Source organism: Elephantulus edwardii, unplaced genomic scaffold (assembly GCF_000299155.1).
Source record: "Elephantulus edwardii isolate Elephantulus edwardi_28Jun2011 unplaced genomic scaffold, EleEdw1.0 scaffold00084, whole genome shotgun sequence".
NCBI lineage: Eukaryota > Metazoa > Chordata > Mammalia > Macroscelidea > Macroscelididae > Elephantulus > Elephantulus edwardii.
In genome coordinates this window covers 10,471,963-10,490,003 of record NW_006399834.1, presented here as the reverse complement: position 1 = coordinate 10,490,003, position 18,041 = coordinate 10,471,963, and the positions used below count along the sequence as shown (strand labels likewise).

General features: G+C 34.0%; 1 protein-coding gene across 1 annotated transcript in view; it reads left to right on the top strand.

Annotated features, from left to right (window-relative positions):
• Positions 1-18,041, top strand: part of HECTD1 (HECT domain containing E3 ubiquitin protein ligase 1) — a 97,670-nt gene that overhangs the window by 43,965 nt on the left and 35,664 nt on the right. The window contains exons 3-15 of the mRNA XM_006889974.1: positions 696-923; positions 1,592-1,873; positions 1,972-2,242; positions 2,845-2,921; positions 3,009-3,107; positions 6,703-6,817; positions 8,560-8,734; positions 12,115-12,253; positions 12,474-12,644; positions 14,928-15,150; positions 15,674-15,937; positions 16,030-16,106; positions 17,591-17,725. Of these exons, the coding sequence (XP_006890036.1) occupies positions 696-923; positions 1,592-1,873; positions 1,972-2,242; positions 2,845-2,921; positions 3,009-3,107; positions 6,703-6,817; positions 8,560-8,734; positions 12,115-12,253; positions 12,474-12,644; positions 14,928-15,150; positions 15,674-15,937; positions 16,030-16,106; positions 17,591-17,725 (2,256 nt within the window). The remainder of the gene's footprint in view (positions 1-695; positions 924-1,591; positions 1,874-1,971; positions 2,243-2,844; positions 2,922-3,008; positions 3,108-6,702; positions 6,818-8,559; positions 8,735-12,114; positions 12,254-12,473; positions 12,645-14,927; positions 15,151-15,673; positions 15,938-16,029; positions 16,107-17,590; positions 17,726-18,041) is intronic.

Genomic DNA, 18,041 nt, shown 5'->3' with positions numbered 1-18,041 from the left:
TGAGTCACAAATGACTCAACGGCACATAACAACAACATTCAAACTGCCTATCTATGAATTGACAGTACCATTTCTTACCACTAAGCCACCAGAGCTCCCTTACACCTAGATGATTAAATATTTTCTAGTTTATTTCCCCTTGTCAGTCTGCTGCTATTTTCTTGTCAAGACTTTATCCTGATTCTTAAGCATTAATGTTTGAATTTTTTACATTTGACCAAAGACTCTCACCTCCACTGTAATAACACTGTTATTACCTGAAAGGGCAATAATTTTATTTCCCTACTTGAAATACTTTTCTTGCTTATAGGAGAAAGGTTTATCAAGCCTGTGAGACCCTTTTAATCTCTTTTACTTTTTCTACTAGACTGAACACTTTAAACATTGACACAATTTAGAAAACAAAAGTTGAGAGTTTCATAGATGAAATAGAATGATCTGTGTCAATAAATAAAGCACTTACTGTACTTAAAAAATTATAAAGTTTATAAACATTTAATAAATTGTAGTTGTTTGTCATTGATAATATAAAAACCTACGGCATTTTGAAGATAGACTATAAATGCAAAAAATGGCACTTTTTCTATTGATTATAAATTAAAATGTTAGTATTTGGGTCTGTTGGCTTACCTAAGGATTAGAATTAATCTATTTTGTTTTACTTCTGTTTTCGCCTTTACACATTGCTGTTATAGGTATTAGAACTGATATGCACTCGTGAGTCAGGAGCTGTCTTTGAGGCTGGCGGTTTGAACTGTGTGCTTACCTTTATTCGTGATAGTGGACACCTTGTTCATAAAGATACCTTGCATTCTGCTATGGCTGTTGTATCAAGACTTTGTGGCAAAATGGAACCTCAAGATTCTTCTTTAGAAATTTGTGTAGAATCTCTATCTAGTTTATTAAAGCATGAAGATCATCAGGTAAATTACTGCTCCATATTGGTACAATAGATGATCTGTTATATCTCTTTCTCTTATTTTGTATCTCTTTGTATGTTTGTGCTTGCTTGTGCAGGGAAACATAAATTATAAAAATGTGCCTGTGCTCAAAATACTAAAAATTCTAAACATATGATCATTTTCTAAAAGTGCCCTTGTGCTCGGTTTAAACATTGTCCACCCTAATTTTGTTGACTGAAAATTTAAAAAAAAAATCTCACTATTTCAGGTCATACGTACAGCTTCATAAATATTTTACTTCAAAATATTTATGAAGCTGTATGTGTAAATTTTTGTTTTATTAGCATAACATAACTTAAAAAATAAGACTTTTAATGTATTTTAATACTTTTTAGATGGTAACATTTTAAAATAAATGTCATAAATTACCTTAGAAAAATTATAATCATCATAGTTAGTATTTATTGATCTTTTACTATTTTTGTTCTATACATTTGTGTTCTATACATGTGCCTCCTCATTTATACTGAGGTAAATGAACTACTGGTATTATTGTTACTTAGCTTTATAGATGAGGGGACTGAGACCTTGAGCAGTTGAATAAATTGCTTAGGTTATGCAGTTAGCAGAACTAGGACCAGACCTTTTTAGGTGAATTTTGTCCAGATGCTTATTCTCTACATCATTAGGTTTCAGATGGGGCTCTGCGATGTTTTGCTTCACTAGCTGACCGATTTACCCGTCGTGGTGTTGACCCAGCTCCACTAGCCAAACATGGATTAACTGAGGAACTGTTATCTCGAATGGCTGCTGCTGGTGGTACTGCATCAGGGCCTTCCTCAGCTTGTAAACCAGGTCGTGGCACCACAGGAGCACCTCCCACAGCTGCAGATTCTAAATTGAGTAATCAAGTGTCAACTATTGTAAGTCTGCTATCAACACTCTGCAGAGGCTCTCCAGTCGTAACACATGTAAGAGTAGTTTTTAATCTTTGCTTTTAAATCTTTGAGAGAAATGGTTTTTGTATAATGCAAATAAGTTACACTTTCCTCTGTCATTTTCTTTCTAGGATCTTCTGAGGTCAGAGCTTCCAGATTCAATTGAAAGTGCACTGCAGGGTGATGAAAGATGTGTGCTTGATACCATGCGTTTGGTTGACCTTCTCTTGGTGCTATTATTTGAAGGACGAAAGGCTTTGCCAAAGTCTAGTGCTGGTTCTACAGGAAGAATTCCAGGACTTCGGAGACTGGATAGTTCTGGAGAACGCTCACATCGACAGCTTATAGACTGTATTCGAAGTAAAGATACCGATGCCCTTATAGATGCAATTGACACAGGAGGTCGGAAAATATTTTTTAATGGTTAAAAGAGAAATCTGTGACATAAGGAATTACATGGACAATTTCTAGCTTTTTAACAATATTCTTAACATTTGTGCCTGATAACAAAATGGCCAACTCCTGTAATACCCTCTTTCTCTACCACGTACTGTTGTGTAATTATCAGCCTGGTACATGGTAAAAAACTCAGTTAATGCTTACTGAATGAGTGAAGCTTGACATTTATCTGTTTACTAGGAGAGCCTGTAAATTCTAATGTGAATTGCAGATTTAAATTTAGAGCTGATGTTTTCTTGAAATAATGCAAACTAACTTGAATTTTTTTTAAAAAAAACTGTTATTTTAAAGCTTAAGGTCTTGTAGGTCCCTAGTGAGTTAGAAATTCTAGGATACACTTTTTTTTGTAGCAGACCATAGGTTTGCTAATTACTTAATTTTATAATCAAGTCTGATTTTTATTTAAGACAATCTCTTGACTCCATAGTTAATGAATCATTAATAAGTGGTCCGGTTCAAGTTTTTTAAAAAAATTAAGTTCTTTATTCCTATTAAAAATAAGTTGTATGTTTTGTTTTATGTTTTCTTCTCCTTCAAACTTCCAGCCTTTGAAGTAAATTTTATGGATGATGTGGGTCAGACACTATTAAACTGGGCCTCTGCCTTTGGAACTCAGGAAATGGTAAGTTAATAAGTGCCACCTTTTATTTGAAATCAAAGATAAAAAAATATTAATAAGGCAACTTTATTATTATTTATAATTTTACAGGTAGAATTTCTTTGTGAGAGGGGTGCTGATGTTAATAGAGGTCAAAGGTCATCATCATTACATTATGCTGCATGTTTTGGAAGACCTCAAGTAGCAAAGGTAAAGTCCAAATTATAGAATATTAATTCATCTTTCATACTTATAAAGATGTCTGTTGAGACACTGAGAAATGACTGGCTTAAGCCCTGCTGTTTTCAGTTGTTTCATATATATTTTTAAGTTGAACAGAGAATATGAAAGACCACAGGAGAATTGATACTTTTTAATTGTGTATGGGAAGAGTATTGAAATACTGCCAGTAGAAAAAAACAGATTTGTCTCAGGAGAAATGTGGGCAGAAGCAAATATGGTGAAGCTTCTTTTCATATCCTTTGGGCATGTTGTTAGCAGGGGTCAGTCCTTAGAAAAAGATATTATGCTGAGAAAGGTGGGAGGGTCAGTGAAAGAGAGGAACCTTGATTCCCACAATGGGCTCGAGCATGGTGCATATCCTGAGAATGGTGTGGGATAGGCCAAGGTTCATATTGTTGTTCATAGGATCACTAAGTTGTAGTTGACTCCACAGCACCTAACATAAATACAGAGAAGAGCCAATGAGCTAACAAAGAAAATAGTGGAATAAACCAACAGCCATCAGGTAGATGCCAAATCAGAGTAACCCTCTGTCCATTTTCCAGACTATAAATCTTTATGAGACTTTTCATTTAGTAGTCCATACAGTAAGAGCTGTGTCACCAAAAAACAAATCAATCCCAGACACCTGTTGTCAACAAACAAGAACTGATTCATAACTGATCCACCAGTATGGGTGGAGATTGCCCATCTTTTTTCCGCTAAGGAGCCCTCTGATGTATTCAGACTGTGAAAGAGACATGACTTTTGGGTTAGCTGTGAAACTCTCTTCAGACTACACCACCAGAGCTCCATATTATCCCACCAAGACTCCTTAAATATTAGAGTTGCCTGAAGATGATGACTTTGAAGTGCACCATAGAACACAGTACTGTGTGTTCCAATATAAATGTTGGTGACCCTGAACTGAAAGAAAAAGAATTATGCAAAGAGATTACAAAAATGTCTTATACTATTTTATCTGTATTCTTTATGTTTATTTACGTGATAATGAAAAATACCTCTTTAGGAAAGTTTCAATAAATTAAGAAAAGTGTTATGAAATAGAAAACCATTATTTTATAATTAAATTAGAAGTAGTTTCCTCCCACCCAACCACTTTCAGTGGTACTTAATGATGTATGATACTAGTTAAGGACCAGGATATGCCTGATTCAGAGACCATGGTCTTTTCAGTCAGTTGATGTTCATTTGAGAGCTGCATGATGGATAAGGATGAAAGAAGAAAAATTAATGCCTTTGAACTGTGGTGTTGGAAAGAGTACTGAATATTCAATAGACGGTCAAAAAAACATAATGTTGTGGGTAAGGTGCAGCCAGACTTCTCCTTAGAAGCAAGGATGACAAAGCTTTGTCTCACATACTTTTGAGCATGTTGCTAGGAGAGGCTATTCCTTGCAGAAAGACATCATACTTATATGCTTCACTTATAAAGATAGTGAAGGAGAAGAAGATACTCAACCAGATGGATTGGCACAGTGACAGCAGCAGTGGGATTAAGAGTGTGTCAGATTGTAAGGATAGCACAGGATAGGACAAGATTGAGATCTTTTGTTCATAGGCTTGCTGTGAGTTGTACATGACTTGATGGCATATAACAACAATAATATCTCTAATAATTTGTTAGATATATTTAGCATTCAAGACTAATTAGGTGCACTAGAACCCAGTGCAAACCACAGCGTTTTTCACATTGTGGGTCTGGAGAAGGATGAAAAGCTTACAAGTTTAGTGGAAGATACCATGAGGGAGAAGGAGACTTAAGACAATTACTTTTATTGAAACCAAAAGAATGTGATTAACTTATTAGAAAAATAGTTAGGTGGCCTGCCTAGGCTACCCATGGTGACAAGAGTTAACAGGAGCGAGACTGGGTTCTAAATTAATTCAAACATGGAAAAGTACCTGTTTATCTAATTGCTACAGATGTGGCCTCCAGAAGGCTAGATGTGGAAGATGTGATATTTGTTCATTTATGTCTGCCCTAACTCCTCAGGGGATTATATTCATCAAATTGGAAGAACAGCTTACAGTACCTAAACAGGCACAACATACACTTTATTTTACACCTAATAACATAATGCAAGTAAGCAACCTTAGCTCAGTGCTTTGTGAAGCCAATAATGCAGTTAATCCCAGATTGGCTTTAGTTGGTTGAAGACACAGCTTTAGGCCATTCTAGAGGTTGAGGAAGAATGAAGGCTGACCATCGCTTTAGATACTCTGCAGGCAGCAAAAGGGGTTGATTCAATACCTTTAGAGACAAGAGGTTACTCTAGTCTTAAGTAGCCAGATTTGGGGCAGAGACTCAGAACAATATTAAATAGTATTGCACATTTCTCTGATGGGAGCTTGGGAAGTAATTTTGTGTCTACTGGTGTGCAGATCAGTTTTAAGACTGGTAATCTGCCCCTCAAAATATAAAGATTAAAAAAAAATAATAAAGATTTTAAAAAGACTGGTAACCCAATAGGGACGTACAAGAATATTTTTGATAGCACTCAGCAATATAGAACAAATATTCCAAATATATGCACAGTGGTATAAACCAAAATGCACTGTATGCATATCTTGCTGCTGCTGCTACAGCTGCACTAATAATTGTGTCAACAGGATATATATAAGTCTGCTTTTCTTTATATTATGTGTTATCAAACACAAGATAGTTATTTAGGAAACATGGAAAATGCATAAAAGACTGCAGTGTAGCAGTAATTATGATAAATTTTTTTACTATTTAAGTTGGCTATTTCTCTGCAATACTGAAGTTTGAGAAACATTATAAACTTAGGGAAGACATTATATAATAGAGACAATATAGATGCATTAGTGATAATTGAAGTGATAGTTGAAGGGGATAAATATGTCAGGAGAAAATAGAAGCAAAGGCATCATGATTGGCATAATGATTTTCTTTGCTATAGGCCATAAATGAACCCACAGTGGAAATTGAGAGAAGTAAATATTTGAAGAAATCATGAGATCAGATTGTGTAGCTATGAAAAAAATGTCAGAAAGTAGATTCTGATGCAGTCAAGAGCAGAAAGAGCTTTTGAATTTAGGAGAATCATACGTCTTAATCTCTATTAAGATGTATCAGTGACAGATTAGTTAGTGATACCTGAAGGGTATAGGGTGATAACAGCATGGATAGAAATGAAGGACAGATAATGGTAATGGCTTTGACAAAGAATTGACCTAATTGGTAATTTACTCTTCATAGAAAATAATGTGGATGATTACTGTCAGATAATTTAGGTTTTAATTATAAGCCACAACTGAATAAGAGTGCCCTGTGAAAGTAATGAAGTTGTAGGGGGAAATTTGATGGAGAAAACAGTGGATTCAGATATGAACATACTTAATTTGCAGTTAAATAAACAAATTAAATGGATTTCTCATTTTCACTATCTATAAATAGATCACCTTTATAATGATAAGCACAAAGGCAGAGATTTAGATTGATGACTTAATTCTAGAAAATTTGTTTCCAGAGTTGAATATCAGCGAGAAATAAGATATTAACAGTTATATCCAAATTAAATTCCCTTTTTTTCTCTAGACTCTATTAAGACATGGTGCAAACCCAGACTTGAGAGATGAAGATGGAAAAACTCCGTTAGATAAAGCTCGAGAAAGGGGCCATAGTGAAGTAGTAGCTATACTTCAGTCTCCAGGTGAGTGGTAAACTTATTCCTTCTAAATTTGCTGCTATGACTTTTTATCTTCCCTTGCATAGAAGTAGCTTTTTGTGGCTATATTAATCTTACACTAGTATGAATGCCTTATGTTGTCAGATAATTTAATAAGTACCTTACATTGCTTAATCTCTAATATCATCACTTATTCATTGCTCTCAAGACAAAATTGACTTTTGCTGACCTTCCAGCAGGCTTTTAGAGGTTGTAAATCGTATGAGAGGCGATTGCCCATCTTTGTCCTGCAGAACAGTCAGTGGGTTCAAACTTGTCTCAGTAAGCCACCAGAGCTTGCTTCCTTAGGCCATATTTTTTGTTAACATCATACTATATTTTGCGAGGAGACAAGTGAATGTCATATAAAGATAAGTGAGTAATGTCTAGACAAAGTAGTTTGATCAAATTTTTACGTATTTACTTAGTTTTTCATGAAATATTTCTTGGAATCAAGTGAGATGTCTAAGATTATCTCCTTAATTGCAGTTCGGCTCAATAGAGTTGCTAGCGTTTACAAGCACCTTCATCAATACAAAGGGAGCTCTGGTGCATAGTTGATAGTAGGGAGTTTTGCTGCTAGCCCATAGGTGTCACTACTGACCCCACCAGTTGCTCACCAGGTCAAAGATGACAATCTCCTCCTGTGTAATTTTCAGCCTCCAGAATCCACTGGTCAGCTCTGAATTGGTTCTCACTTGATGGCAGTGAGTTGAATTTTGTTTTTTCTTCCTTAAAAAAAGTTCCAATTTCAGTTTATTATTGTTAATTAAGGGCAGTCTCCTCCTGATTAACTGCCTCTGAAAACTTCACTTGAAGGTCAGTGATGGGTTGGTTCCAACTCTATGGCACGTAATATACAACAATAATTAAGTTATTAGAGTTTAAATTGCCCTTTTTATCTCTAAGTATTGAAACTTGAGGCTTGAATTTGTATTTTAGTTCTTTCAGCTTGAGAAATGCTAAGTGAGTTTTTATTGTTTTAACCTACAATTCAAATTTCTGCACATTGATAAAATAGTTTGCTTTCTTCTCCTTGAACTGCCCTTTGAAATACTCTATTCAGCTCTTTTCCTTCAGCATCATTTCCCTTTGTTTTGACTTCTTGATGCCTTATTGCAGTTTTCAGACTCTCTGCTTAACATTCATTTTTATTTTTTCTTTCTCCTTTATAATGAATGACCTTTTGTAGTGATCACAGTGACTGCTGCAGTGGCCTCGAGTATGCCAGAGATGATGAGGATAGTACAAGCTATGATCTATAGGGTTGCTGGGAATCATACTCAATGGCACCTTAAACAACATAGTTTAAATTTGGTTATATCTTAAGATTTTTCTTTCATTTTAATTTTTTTTTTTAATATTGGTTTGCATACAACATTTGTATACATTGTTTTTCACACATTCCTTCACAGAATACTTCTTTTTAAGGTAGAATAAGTAATTTTACTGCCATATTATGGAAAATAGAGTTATAATATGTATGTAAATCAATCATTATTTTGTATTATGCACAGTGAGGGAATTGGGATGAGTTTTTTTTTAAGTAAAATTTTAATGATAGTTTATGAAGAACTTGGGTTTCCAGTCCTTCATTGTTGCATATTTTCCTTCCTGCCCCCCACCCCAATTGCTTTTTTCTTTGGTTAAAAAAATTTTTTTCTTCAGATAACTTTTGAAAGAAAGTTCATAAAAAATTATTTTATTGAAACATACTTTGTCTGCAGGTGACTGGATGTGTCCTGTTAATAAAGGAGATGACAAGAAAAAGAAGGATACAAACAAAGATGAAGAAGAATGTAATGAGCCCAAAGGAGATCCAGAAATGGCACCCATATACTTGAAAAGATTATTGCCAGTATTTGCACAAACATTTCAGCAAACTATGCTACCTTCAATAAGGTATTTATACTATTTGTAATTCTTATTACATCTTGACAGTCATGTAGTTTTACTTATATTTTATCCAGTGGATTTGGGGCTTTTTCTAAAATATTCATTAAGAATGAAAATCAGAGTGATCATTTGAAACAATGTGAATGTAGGGATGTGTGAAACTCAGTGTACATAAATGATACACAATGAATTTGAATTTTGTTTGCAAACTAATATAAAATAAAAATAAAGTAGAAGGAATACAGAAGGAAGTTGTTGAACTTCATAAAGCTTTGTTTGGAGGCTTTTTGTGGTGGCCAGTGTTTTATCTTGTTCCTCTGTAATCTATTTGAACATATTAAATAGAATTTTTTTTTTAAAATTAAAACAATATCCACGGTTTAAACCTACAGTAGCTTCAAGTTGGCTTTAGACTAAAATGAGACTCCTAAATCAGGCTTACAGGGTCTTAATTAAGCTGCACAAGTGCTCTGATCTCATTTAACATTATCTCTTGATCTATTACACTACATTCTTTGTGTTTTAAAAACATTTTAATGAGTTCCTACCTAAGGGCTTTTGCATTGATTCTTTCCCCGCCCCCCTTTGCTGGAAAGTTTCTGTCTCCAAATCTTTTGAATGGCTATTGTTTTCACACAATTTAGATCTAATTTCCAATGTTCTATCCTAATTTACTCCACCTCAGTAGTCCTGTTTTACTGTTTTCCTAGAACTTAAGCCTGAATTTGAAGACTTGCTATGTTTTTGTTTTGTTTGTTTTAGTGTATTGTCTGTCTCTCCTCTAGAGTTGACTCAGAACTGACTTTGCTTTTCTACTGCTGTATTCCTGTAAAGGGAAGAATAAAATAGGACTTAATGATTCAGTTGTTAGGTACTCAGTAGATAGTTACTTTATGACTCTATGAGTATGTTTTGCCAGTAATTTTAAATGCTTTCCTATTGCATTGTAGGAAATATTAGGTAAACTCAGTTAAAAAGGCAGGCAGCAGGAACCTTTTATGATCTGTGAAGAATTCATAGACCATGTTAATGAAGCAAGATGGAGAAAATGATTGGAGAGAGGACAAGAGTGAAAAAAGACTGCGTAAGGAATTGTGGGGCCAGATTCTAGAGGTTTAGAATTAGCTCCTAGAGGCATTGGTGACAATAACAAGTGAGAAGTGAAGGAATAGGAGAGTTACAGGATAGCTGCTAGTTTTTGTCTGAGTGAGGGTTTGATTTTTATTATTTTCACTATAGCACATAGAAGATTACTATTAATATTACACAGAGCTAAAACTTTACTGAAAATAATTTAAAAACATTGCAGGAGAATATTGAAAGTGAACTTAAAGAAGTCTGCCTGACCATGCGGACAAAACAAGGGATGTTTTAACTGATGTACCTAGTCATTGGCTAAATAATATCGAAGACGTGTTTCCCTGTCTTTTATTTGTTAATGTTTTAGTGGTTATGCAGAAGCATTTGGTTGTGTGGTCATAACAAATTATAGGTAATAGTAAAGAGAATGAAATTCCAGAACACTTAATCGTGCTCACAAGGAACCTGTACCTAGACTAACAGGTAGTTGTTCAAATATACTATGTGATGTAAAGTGTGGAGAGATGTATGTTAGAGTTGTATCCTTTACCATACTTTTCTCTATATATGCTGAGCAAGTGATCTGAGAAGTTGGACTATATGAAGAAAAATGTGGAATAAGGAATGGAAAAAGAAACTGATTTAGCAACTTTCAGTAAATAGATGACACGACCTTGCTTGCTGAAAACAAAGAAAACTTGATGCACTTACTGATGAAGCTCAGAGATTATATTTCAGCATAAACAGAAATCCTCACAGCTGGACCAATCGAGAAAAGATTGACATTGTCAAAGATCACATTTTGTGTGGATGCTCTGTCAACCTATATGGAAGGTGCAGTTAAGAAATCAAATGACATACTGTGCTGAAAAAACCTGCTGCAAAAGGCCTCTTTAAAGGCTTCAAAAGCCAAAATAACTATGAGATAGCATCTCACCCCAGCAGCATTAGCAAAGTTCAGCAGGGCGGCAAACAAAGGCTGGTGAGACAATGTTGCGGCGATGTTGGAACTTTTATTCATTGCTAGTAGGATTGTAAAATGGTACAACTACTGTGGAAGGTGGTCTGGAACTTTGTCACAGAGTTGGAAATAGAAATACCATTTGACCCAGAAATTCCACTACTGAGACTATACCCTAAAGAAACCAGAGCTACAATTGAAACACGTGTATACACCCTTATTTATTGCTGCATTAACAGAAGCAAAGGGATGGAAGCAGCCCAACTGTTCATCAACAAACGAATTGATAGAAAAACTGTGGTACATTCACACAGTATTACACAACATTGAGAAAATGGTGAACTCATAAAACACTGCACAACGTGGGTGAGTGTGGAAGATGTTACGCTGTGTGAGATACCTCTGTTATAAAAGGACAAATACTATATAATACCACTGTTATAAAATAGACTCACATGGGATTTTGGGGGAGAATAGGAAAAGTGGATAGATAATGAACACTATTGGAACAGTGAACACTATTGGAACAGATGAGGGGAAGGACTGTCTGAAAGAAATACATAATTAGGCATTATATGTATGACAGGAATCTGGAACAAGAGGTGCATTGCAAAGTGAACTGTAGTAGGAGTGGGAGGAAAATGTGTAACATTGAATGAATGAAAACCCAACCTTTCTGTAAACCATCGTTAAAATCACAGTAAGAGAAAAACAAGTTTGAAAGCAAAGATGTCACTTAGGGAACTAAGGTTCACCTGCCCTCAGCTGTGGTATTTTCATTTGCTTCATGTACATGTGTAAATTGGACAGTGAATAAGGATGACTCAAAAATAAGTACTTGTCTTTTAGCACCTTTTATATTTGCTTGCCAACTGCTTCAACAACAAAAAAAAAACACAGTTCGGCATAGCACATTTATAAAAGTGCTTTGAGAGGGGAAGTAGCAGTTGGTAAACAAATGTAGAAGGTGTCTGTTATTTATGAAAAAAAAAATACAATACTTGTTTTGTAATTTGATGAAAAAGATTAGTACTCATCTATCATTACAATATTGTAATGATATTGTACTAATATTCCAAAAATACTCCAAAATATTCTAAAACAACAATGCAAAATCGCAGAAATAGAGAATTTTAAAAGTTCATGAAATCTGTTCTTTTCTGGAGCCAAGAAGGCTTGGATGAAACCCATGAAACTATTTCCCTTTGAATGGCACAGGTAAAAAAATGGTAAATGTTGTCCTGCCTGGTAATAATAAAAGATATTTTAATTTTCATTAATATATAGTTTCATTTTGAATTATTGTTTCTTATAATTAATAATTTTTTTTCTTCTGCTATTCTAGGAAAGCAAGTCTTGCTCTGATTCGGAAAATGATTCATTTTTGCTCTGAAGCACTATTAAAAGAAGTTTGTGATTCTGATGTTGGTCACAATTTGCCTACAGTACTAGTGGAAATCACTGCAACTGTTCTTGATCAAGAGGTCCCTTTTTCTTTTTTTTTACCTCCTATAGATTTAATTAGTTTTTAATGGTGCTAAATATAGTAATACAAGTTTTGTCCTAATTGTCATTTGTCATTGGGAAATTGTTGCATTTCTCCACTCCAGGCTTATCAATGTACTTATTTTTAATCAATGTACTTAATATTTTAAAAATAATTGTTTTCCTTTCTTTGCTTTTACTTATTCTGCTACCCTCTAGGATGATGATGATGGACATTTGCTAGCTTTGCAGATCATAAGGGATTTAGTAGATAAAGGTGGTGACATATTTTTGGATCAGCTGGCCAGGCTTGGTGTAATTAGCAAAGTGTCAACTTTAGCGGGACCTTCATCTGATGATGAGAATGAAGAGGAAGCAAAACCAGAAAAAGTGAGTGCTGTTAATTTTAGCGGTATTAGAAATAGTCTCTGGGGAGTGGGGGAGAAAGTACAGTTTATGAAGGAAGAAAAAAAAGATTATATAAAGTAGTTTTATAATTTTAAAATTTAATTTGTTTTCTGTTTAAAAATGAATATAATCTGCAGATAGAGAATAACAAAATATTTTTTAGCCATGTTCACTACATATAAGCATTTTGCCCAATTTACTTTGTAATTTGCACACACATCTTGTGTATATGTAAAGATAGTATTTTAAAATAAGTAGATGGATATTCTTTTTTATACCTACATATGTTAGGCACACAGAATCACCACCTGCCCCCACAAATGGAGTCTTTTCTGATACAGTATAGTCCCAAGCTAGTAACCCAAATTAAGAAATTTAATATAAATAAAAAAAAACTTAGAATCTAATCCATAGACCATATTCAGATTTTGCCAGTTGTGTAGTATACTTAATAGCATATTCTCCCCCCAATTCGGATTTCAGACCAGAAATAAACATTATATTATTTAGGTATCATGTCCCTGAAAAGAAGCAAGAGTTCCTTAGCTTTTCTTTGACTCTTACAGCCTTGGCATTTTGAAAAGGACAAAACAGTTATTTTGGACAGTGACCCGCAGTTTTTATTTCTTCCTGATTTCTTCATAATTTGGTTTAAGTTATGTGTTTTTGCTTAGAATATCATACAAGTGATCCTTTTCAGAAGTACATGATGTCTGTTTGCTGCATTGCTTATGATACTAGCTTGACTACTTAGTTTGTAAAAGTATTCTTTTCCTTTGTAATTAATAAGTAATTTATGAAGAGATGGTTTACGACTGTAGATATGCATATAAAAAGCTTTTACTAACCATTTTGTTGTATACATGAATGATTCTTAACGTAGCACACCCTTAAAGTATACCATGTCTGTCTAATGATTGTCAGCAGTGCTTTAGCCTTAATTCTGAATGAATGCTTACTGTACAGTAATGACAAGAGTGGTAATATTTTGAAGAGTAACTTTGAGTATAAGTTGTTAAATGTAGAAATCCTTGGAGTTTGGGAGTATGTGACTCCTAAGTCTGGTTAATCTTCAGAATTACTAAAGGATTTAACAACAAATGAAACAAAGCAAAAAAACAAACCAGTAAGTGTTTTGATTCATCACTGTGGAAATTTTTCATTCAGGAAACAATATCTCAACAGAGAAACTAAGACCCAATTTTTTTTAGAAACTAACATTCTGATTTTTAAGTGGGAATTCAGAGGACTTAGATTAAAAAACAGACTTGAAAAGGAGAAAATTTGAGATAAATATACCCTGGGGCTTTAGGTTATTAGAAATGTACTGTAATTAAATCAGTGTGCTATTGGCGGAAACAGAGAAATAGTTTAATGCAATAGAATATACTCCTCCAGATTTTAAGACTTATATGTTGCTGCTGTTGTGTACCATCTACTCTGAACCAACTCATAACAGACCTTCTGGCAGGTTTTCAGAGGCAGTTAATTGTACAGGAAGAGATTGCTCATTCTTCTCCGCAGAACAGCTGGTGAACTTGAACTCGCATGCCTTCAGGATTGCAGCATGGCTTCTTGTTACTAGGTCATCAGAGCTCAAGACTTAATATAAAGCCTATAGTAATTAAGAAAGTGTTATGATGGTGTAATACTAGATTGATATCCCACAATAGATTTTATTAATACAAAAATATTGAGACAGTTCAGTCAGGAAATGTTTGAACAATTAGACGGCTTATATAGGGGCAAAAAAAATGAATATTTCTTCGGTTTATATATACTATATGCACCATCTCAAAAGGAACCAAGCTTAAATGTATGAGCTAGTTGTGATAGAACTAATTCACTAGTCGTCTTATTTATATGAATTTCTTTTAAAAATTTAAGGAATTATTTGTAAGATTTAGTGTAGATTATGTTCATAGGTAGGGGCTCAGGTAGCATAGTCCTTAGGGAATTGCACTGCTAAGCCAGTGGCAATGTGTGTCTTGGTGGTCTGCTTCAGTAGTGGCTCCCCAGGAAAAAGATGGCTGATCATCTGTGCTATTACCAGCATCAGCTATGAGTGGCTTTCAGCTTAATGGCAGTGAGTAGTAAGTGATTATTACTTCATCAGTACATATCAGTACATATTATCATATAGAACCAAATATTATGGTTAAGATTTTCATTTTATAGTAGATTTCTTGTCATATTTTTAAAATAGTTCAGAATATTTGAAATAGAAATTGTTTTTCCTTGTTGCACTGAATTTTACACATCTAGGAAGATGAACCACAGGAAGATGCCAAAGAATTACAACAGGGGAAACCTTATCATTGGAGAGACTGGTCAATCATCAGGGGAAGAGACTGCTTATATATCTGGAGTGATGCAGCAGCCTTAGAATTATCTAATGGCAGTAATGGATGGTTCAGATTTATCTTGGATGGAAAACTAGCCACTATGTATTCAAGTGGCAGTCCTGAGGGAGGATCAGATAGTTCAGGTAATACTTTGTTTTGGTGCATATAATTATATTACTTTCTCTAATTCCTCTTCTCTTAATTTTGCTACCATTGTCATAAAAATAGCATATATTTGAGATCATATGATCAGTTATTTTAAAATAACCAAAAATGAGGGTACCCTAAATGCAATTTAATGATACTGTTTTATCCTGTGAAATAAGGAATACAGTTATGCACTGCTATATCTTGTACCACAACTGTATCCCTGTTTCCTCTAAATTATAAGAAAATCTGCATTTCTTTGTGTATTAGGTTGTATGTGTATGTTACAGTCTCAGATTTTGTCTTTTCCTCAAATCCTTCTGTTTTAAAAAAAAAAAATTATTCCTATAAGGATTAATTTTAATGCCTGAACCTAAAATAGGTGGAATGCTACCAAAGAACTAAAATTATTATTGTTTGGTTTTTAAAATTGATATTCCAGTACGTAATTTCTTTTGTTTTAAAACATGAGAATATTTGAAATGAATAATGTGTACAACAAGCATTTTGTCTTTATAGAAAGCAGAAGTGAATTCTTAGAGAAATTACAAAGAGCTCGAGGCCAAGTAAAGCCATCTACTTCAAGTCAACCTATACTCTCTGCACCAGGACCTACTAAACTTACTGTAGGCAATTGGTCACTAACATGTCTAAAAGAAGGAGAAATTGCTATACATAACTCTGATGGTCAGCAAGCTACAATATTGAAAGAAGATCTACCTGGTTTTGTATTTGAATCTAATAGAGGAACTAAACATTCATTCACTGCAGAAACTTCTCTGGGTAAGTACATAGGTATATAGGCTTAGCAGGCAAGAATAAATGGAATCTTAAATTGCATTAAGTATGTTCTGAGAAATGCCTTTTTATTTAAGGTTCAGAATTTGTGACTGGTTGGACTGGCAAAAGAGGAAGAAAACTGAAATCCAAGTTAGAAAAAACAAAGCAAAAGGTATGTTTGTGTGTACGATACTATTTTTCTGTCTTTTATTATTACTTGGTAAAGTTTGAGTAGTAAATTACAAATTATAAATGTTTAGAAAATTGAGCATATATTATTTAGCCTAATCTAACATTTTCCGTATTAGTTTTCTATAATACATGTATATTTATAATTTAGCAAGTCTGTCTATTAAACTGAAATATAGTAGAAAGCAACAAAGATTATAAAAATTATCTTACTACTATCCCGCAAACTTGAAACATACTGAAATTATTGGTGATAGTAATATCTTTTTAGTGATACAAAACAACTAAAAAATGTATAATCATATCTTAAAAGGATGATTTAATACTTAATGATCTGGCAAAGAGCTTGTTGGGTCTACATTCACATTTTGGTGCTTAGTTTTAATGGTATCTGAGATGAAAATACAATTTTTAAAAGGTTCAGTAACAGATGTATTAATTTGCTACATTTTAAGAGTCATGATAATAACTAAGTTCCACATTTGAAAGTTTTTTAAATTTTATGGCTGGACTATTTCTTTCTTGACTTATTCCAGTTTTTTTTATATGTTACTTCTCATGAAATGCGAAATATGTGAAATATGTTGATGTGTGTAGTATGCACTGTTTTGTAAACTTATAGATGGGGAAAACCCCCACCAAACCCCAATGAAATCCAAAGTATATTCACAATGTTTTTTAAAAATTAACTTTGGTGGGATTATAATTGGTTTTGTTTTCTTCTTTTTGCATATTTATGTTTTCTAATTGGTTCATTCTAAAAGTTTATTTTACAAAATTGTATTTTTATAAAATTAACTTGGTTCTTTTGAACCAAGTAAATTTCTTTTATATTGTTGTGTACCATAAAGTCAGAACTGACCCATAGCTGACCCTCCAGGATGATTTCCAGAGGCAGTAAAGTGCATGGGAGGAGATTCTTCTACAGGGCACGTGGTGGATTCAAACCACATACTTTTGGGTAAACAGGCGCACTTGATATACTTCATCTAAACTGGGACCTATGGTGGCATAATCTGTAGGGAATTGCATTGCTCTCTCAAAGGTAGCAGCTCTGAGAGTTTGAATACATCCAGTGATCTAACAAAGAGAGACATGACTGACAGCCTCTGAAAATCCACTGGAATTGATGTTGACTAGATCACCATGAGGGTTTTTCTTAAAAACCTAATCACCTAAAAAACAAAACAAAACAAAACAAAAAAAACCTAATCACCTGTTAGATATATATATAGCTTAAATAATTAAATGAAAACTTTAAATGTCTCTTTTACATATGATGCTCCTAAAATATGTTGGGGAACTATTCCAACTTTAGACTGTAGGTGATTCAAAATAGTAGTCATATTTTGGAAAGTTGACACAACTTAAATATTTTAAAGCATTAAGTTGCATACAAACATACATGTAAAGGGAAATATTTGGTGAAAATTAAGTATATTGAAGATTTCTCCTTTATTTTGATAGGTACGAACTATGGCTCGAGATTTATACGATGACCACTTTAAAGCTGTTGAAAGTATGCCTCGTGGAGTAGTGGTTACACTCAGAAACATAGCAACTCAGTTAGAGTCATCTTGGGAACTTCATACAAATAGACAGGTATGTCTAAATTCTAGATTCTGGGTGTCATGACTAATAATGAAACTTAGCTTACTGTTTTCCGGATACTGATCAGGGGTTAACTGGGCAAAAATGGCAAACTTCCTGTTTTTTTATACCCTATGAACTCAGAATAGTTGTTGTTGCTGTTCTTGTGTACTGTCGAGTGGTATCTGATTGACACAGGAGGAGATCGCCCCTCCTTCTCCAGCAGAACATCTGGTGGATTCAAACAACTAGAATGGTTTCTTTCTATTTCTTTCCTTCCTTCCTTCCTTCCTTCCTTCCTTCCTTCCTTCCTTCCTTCCTTCCTTCC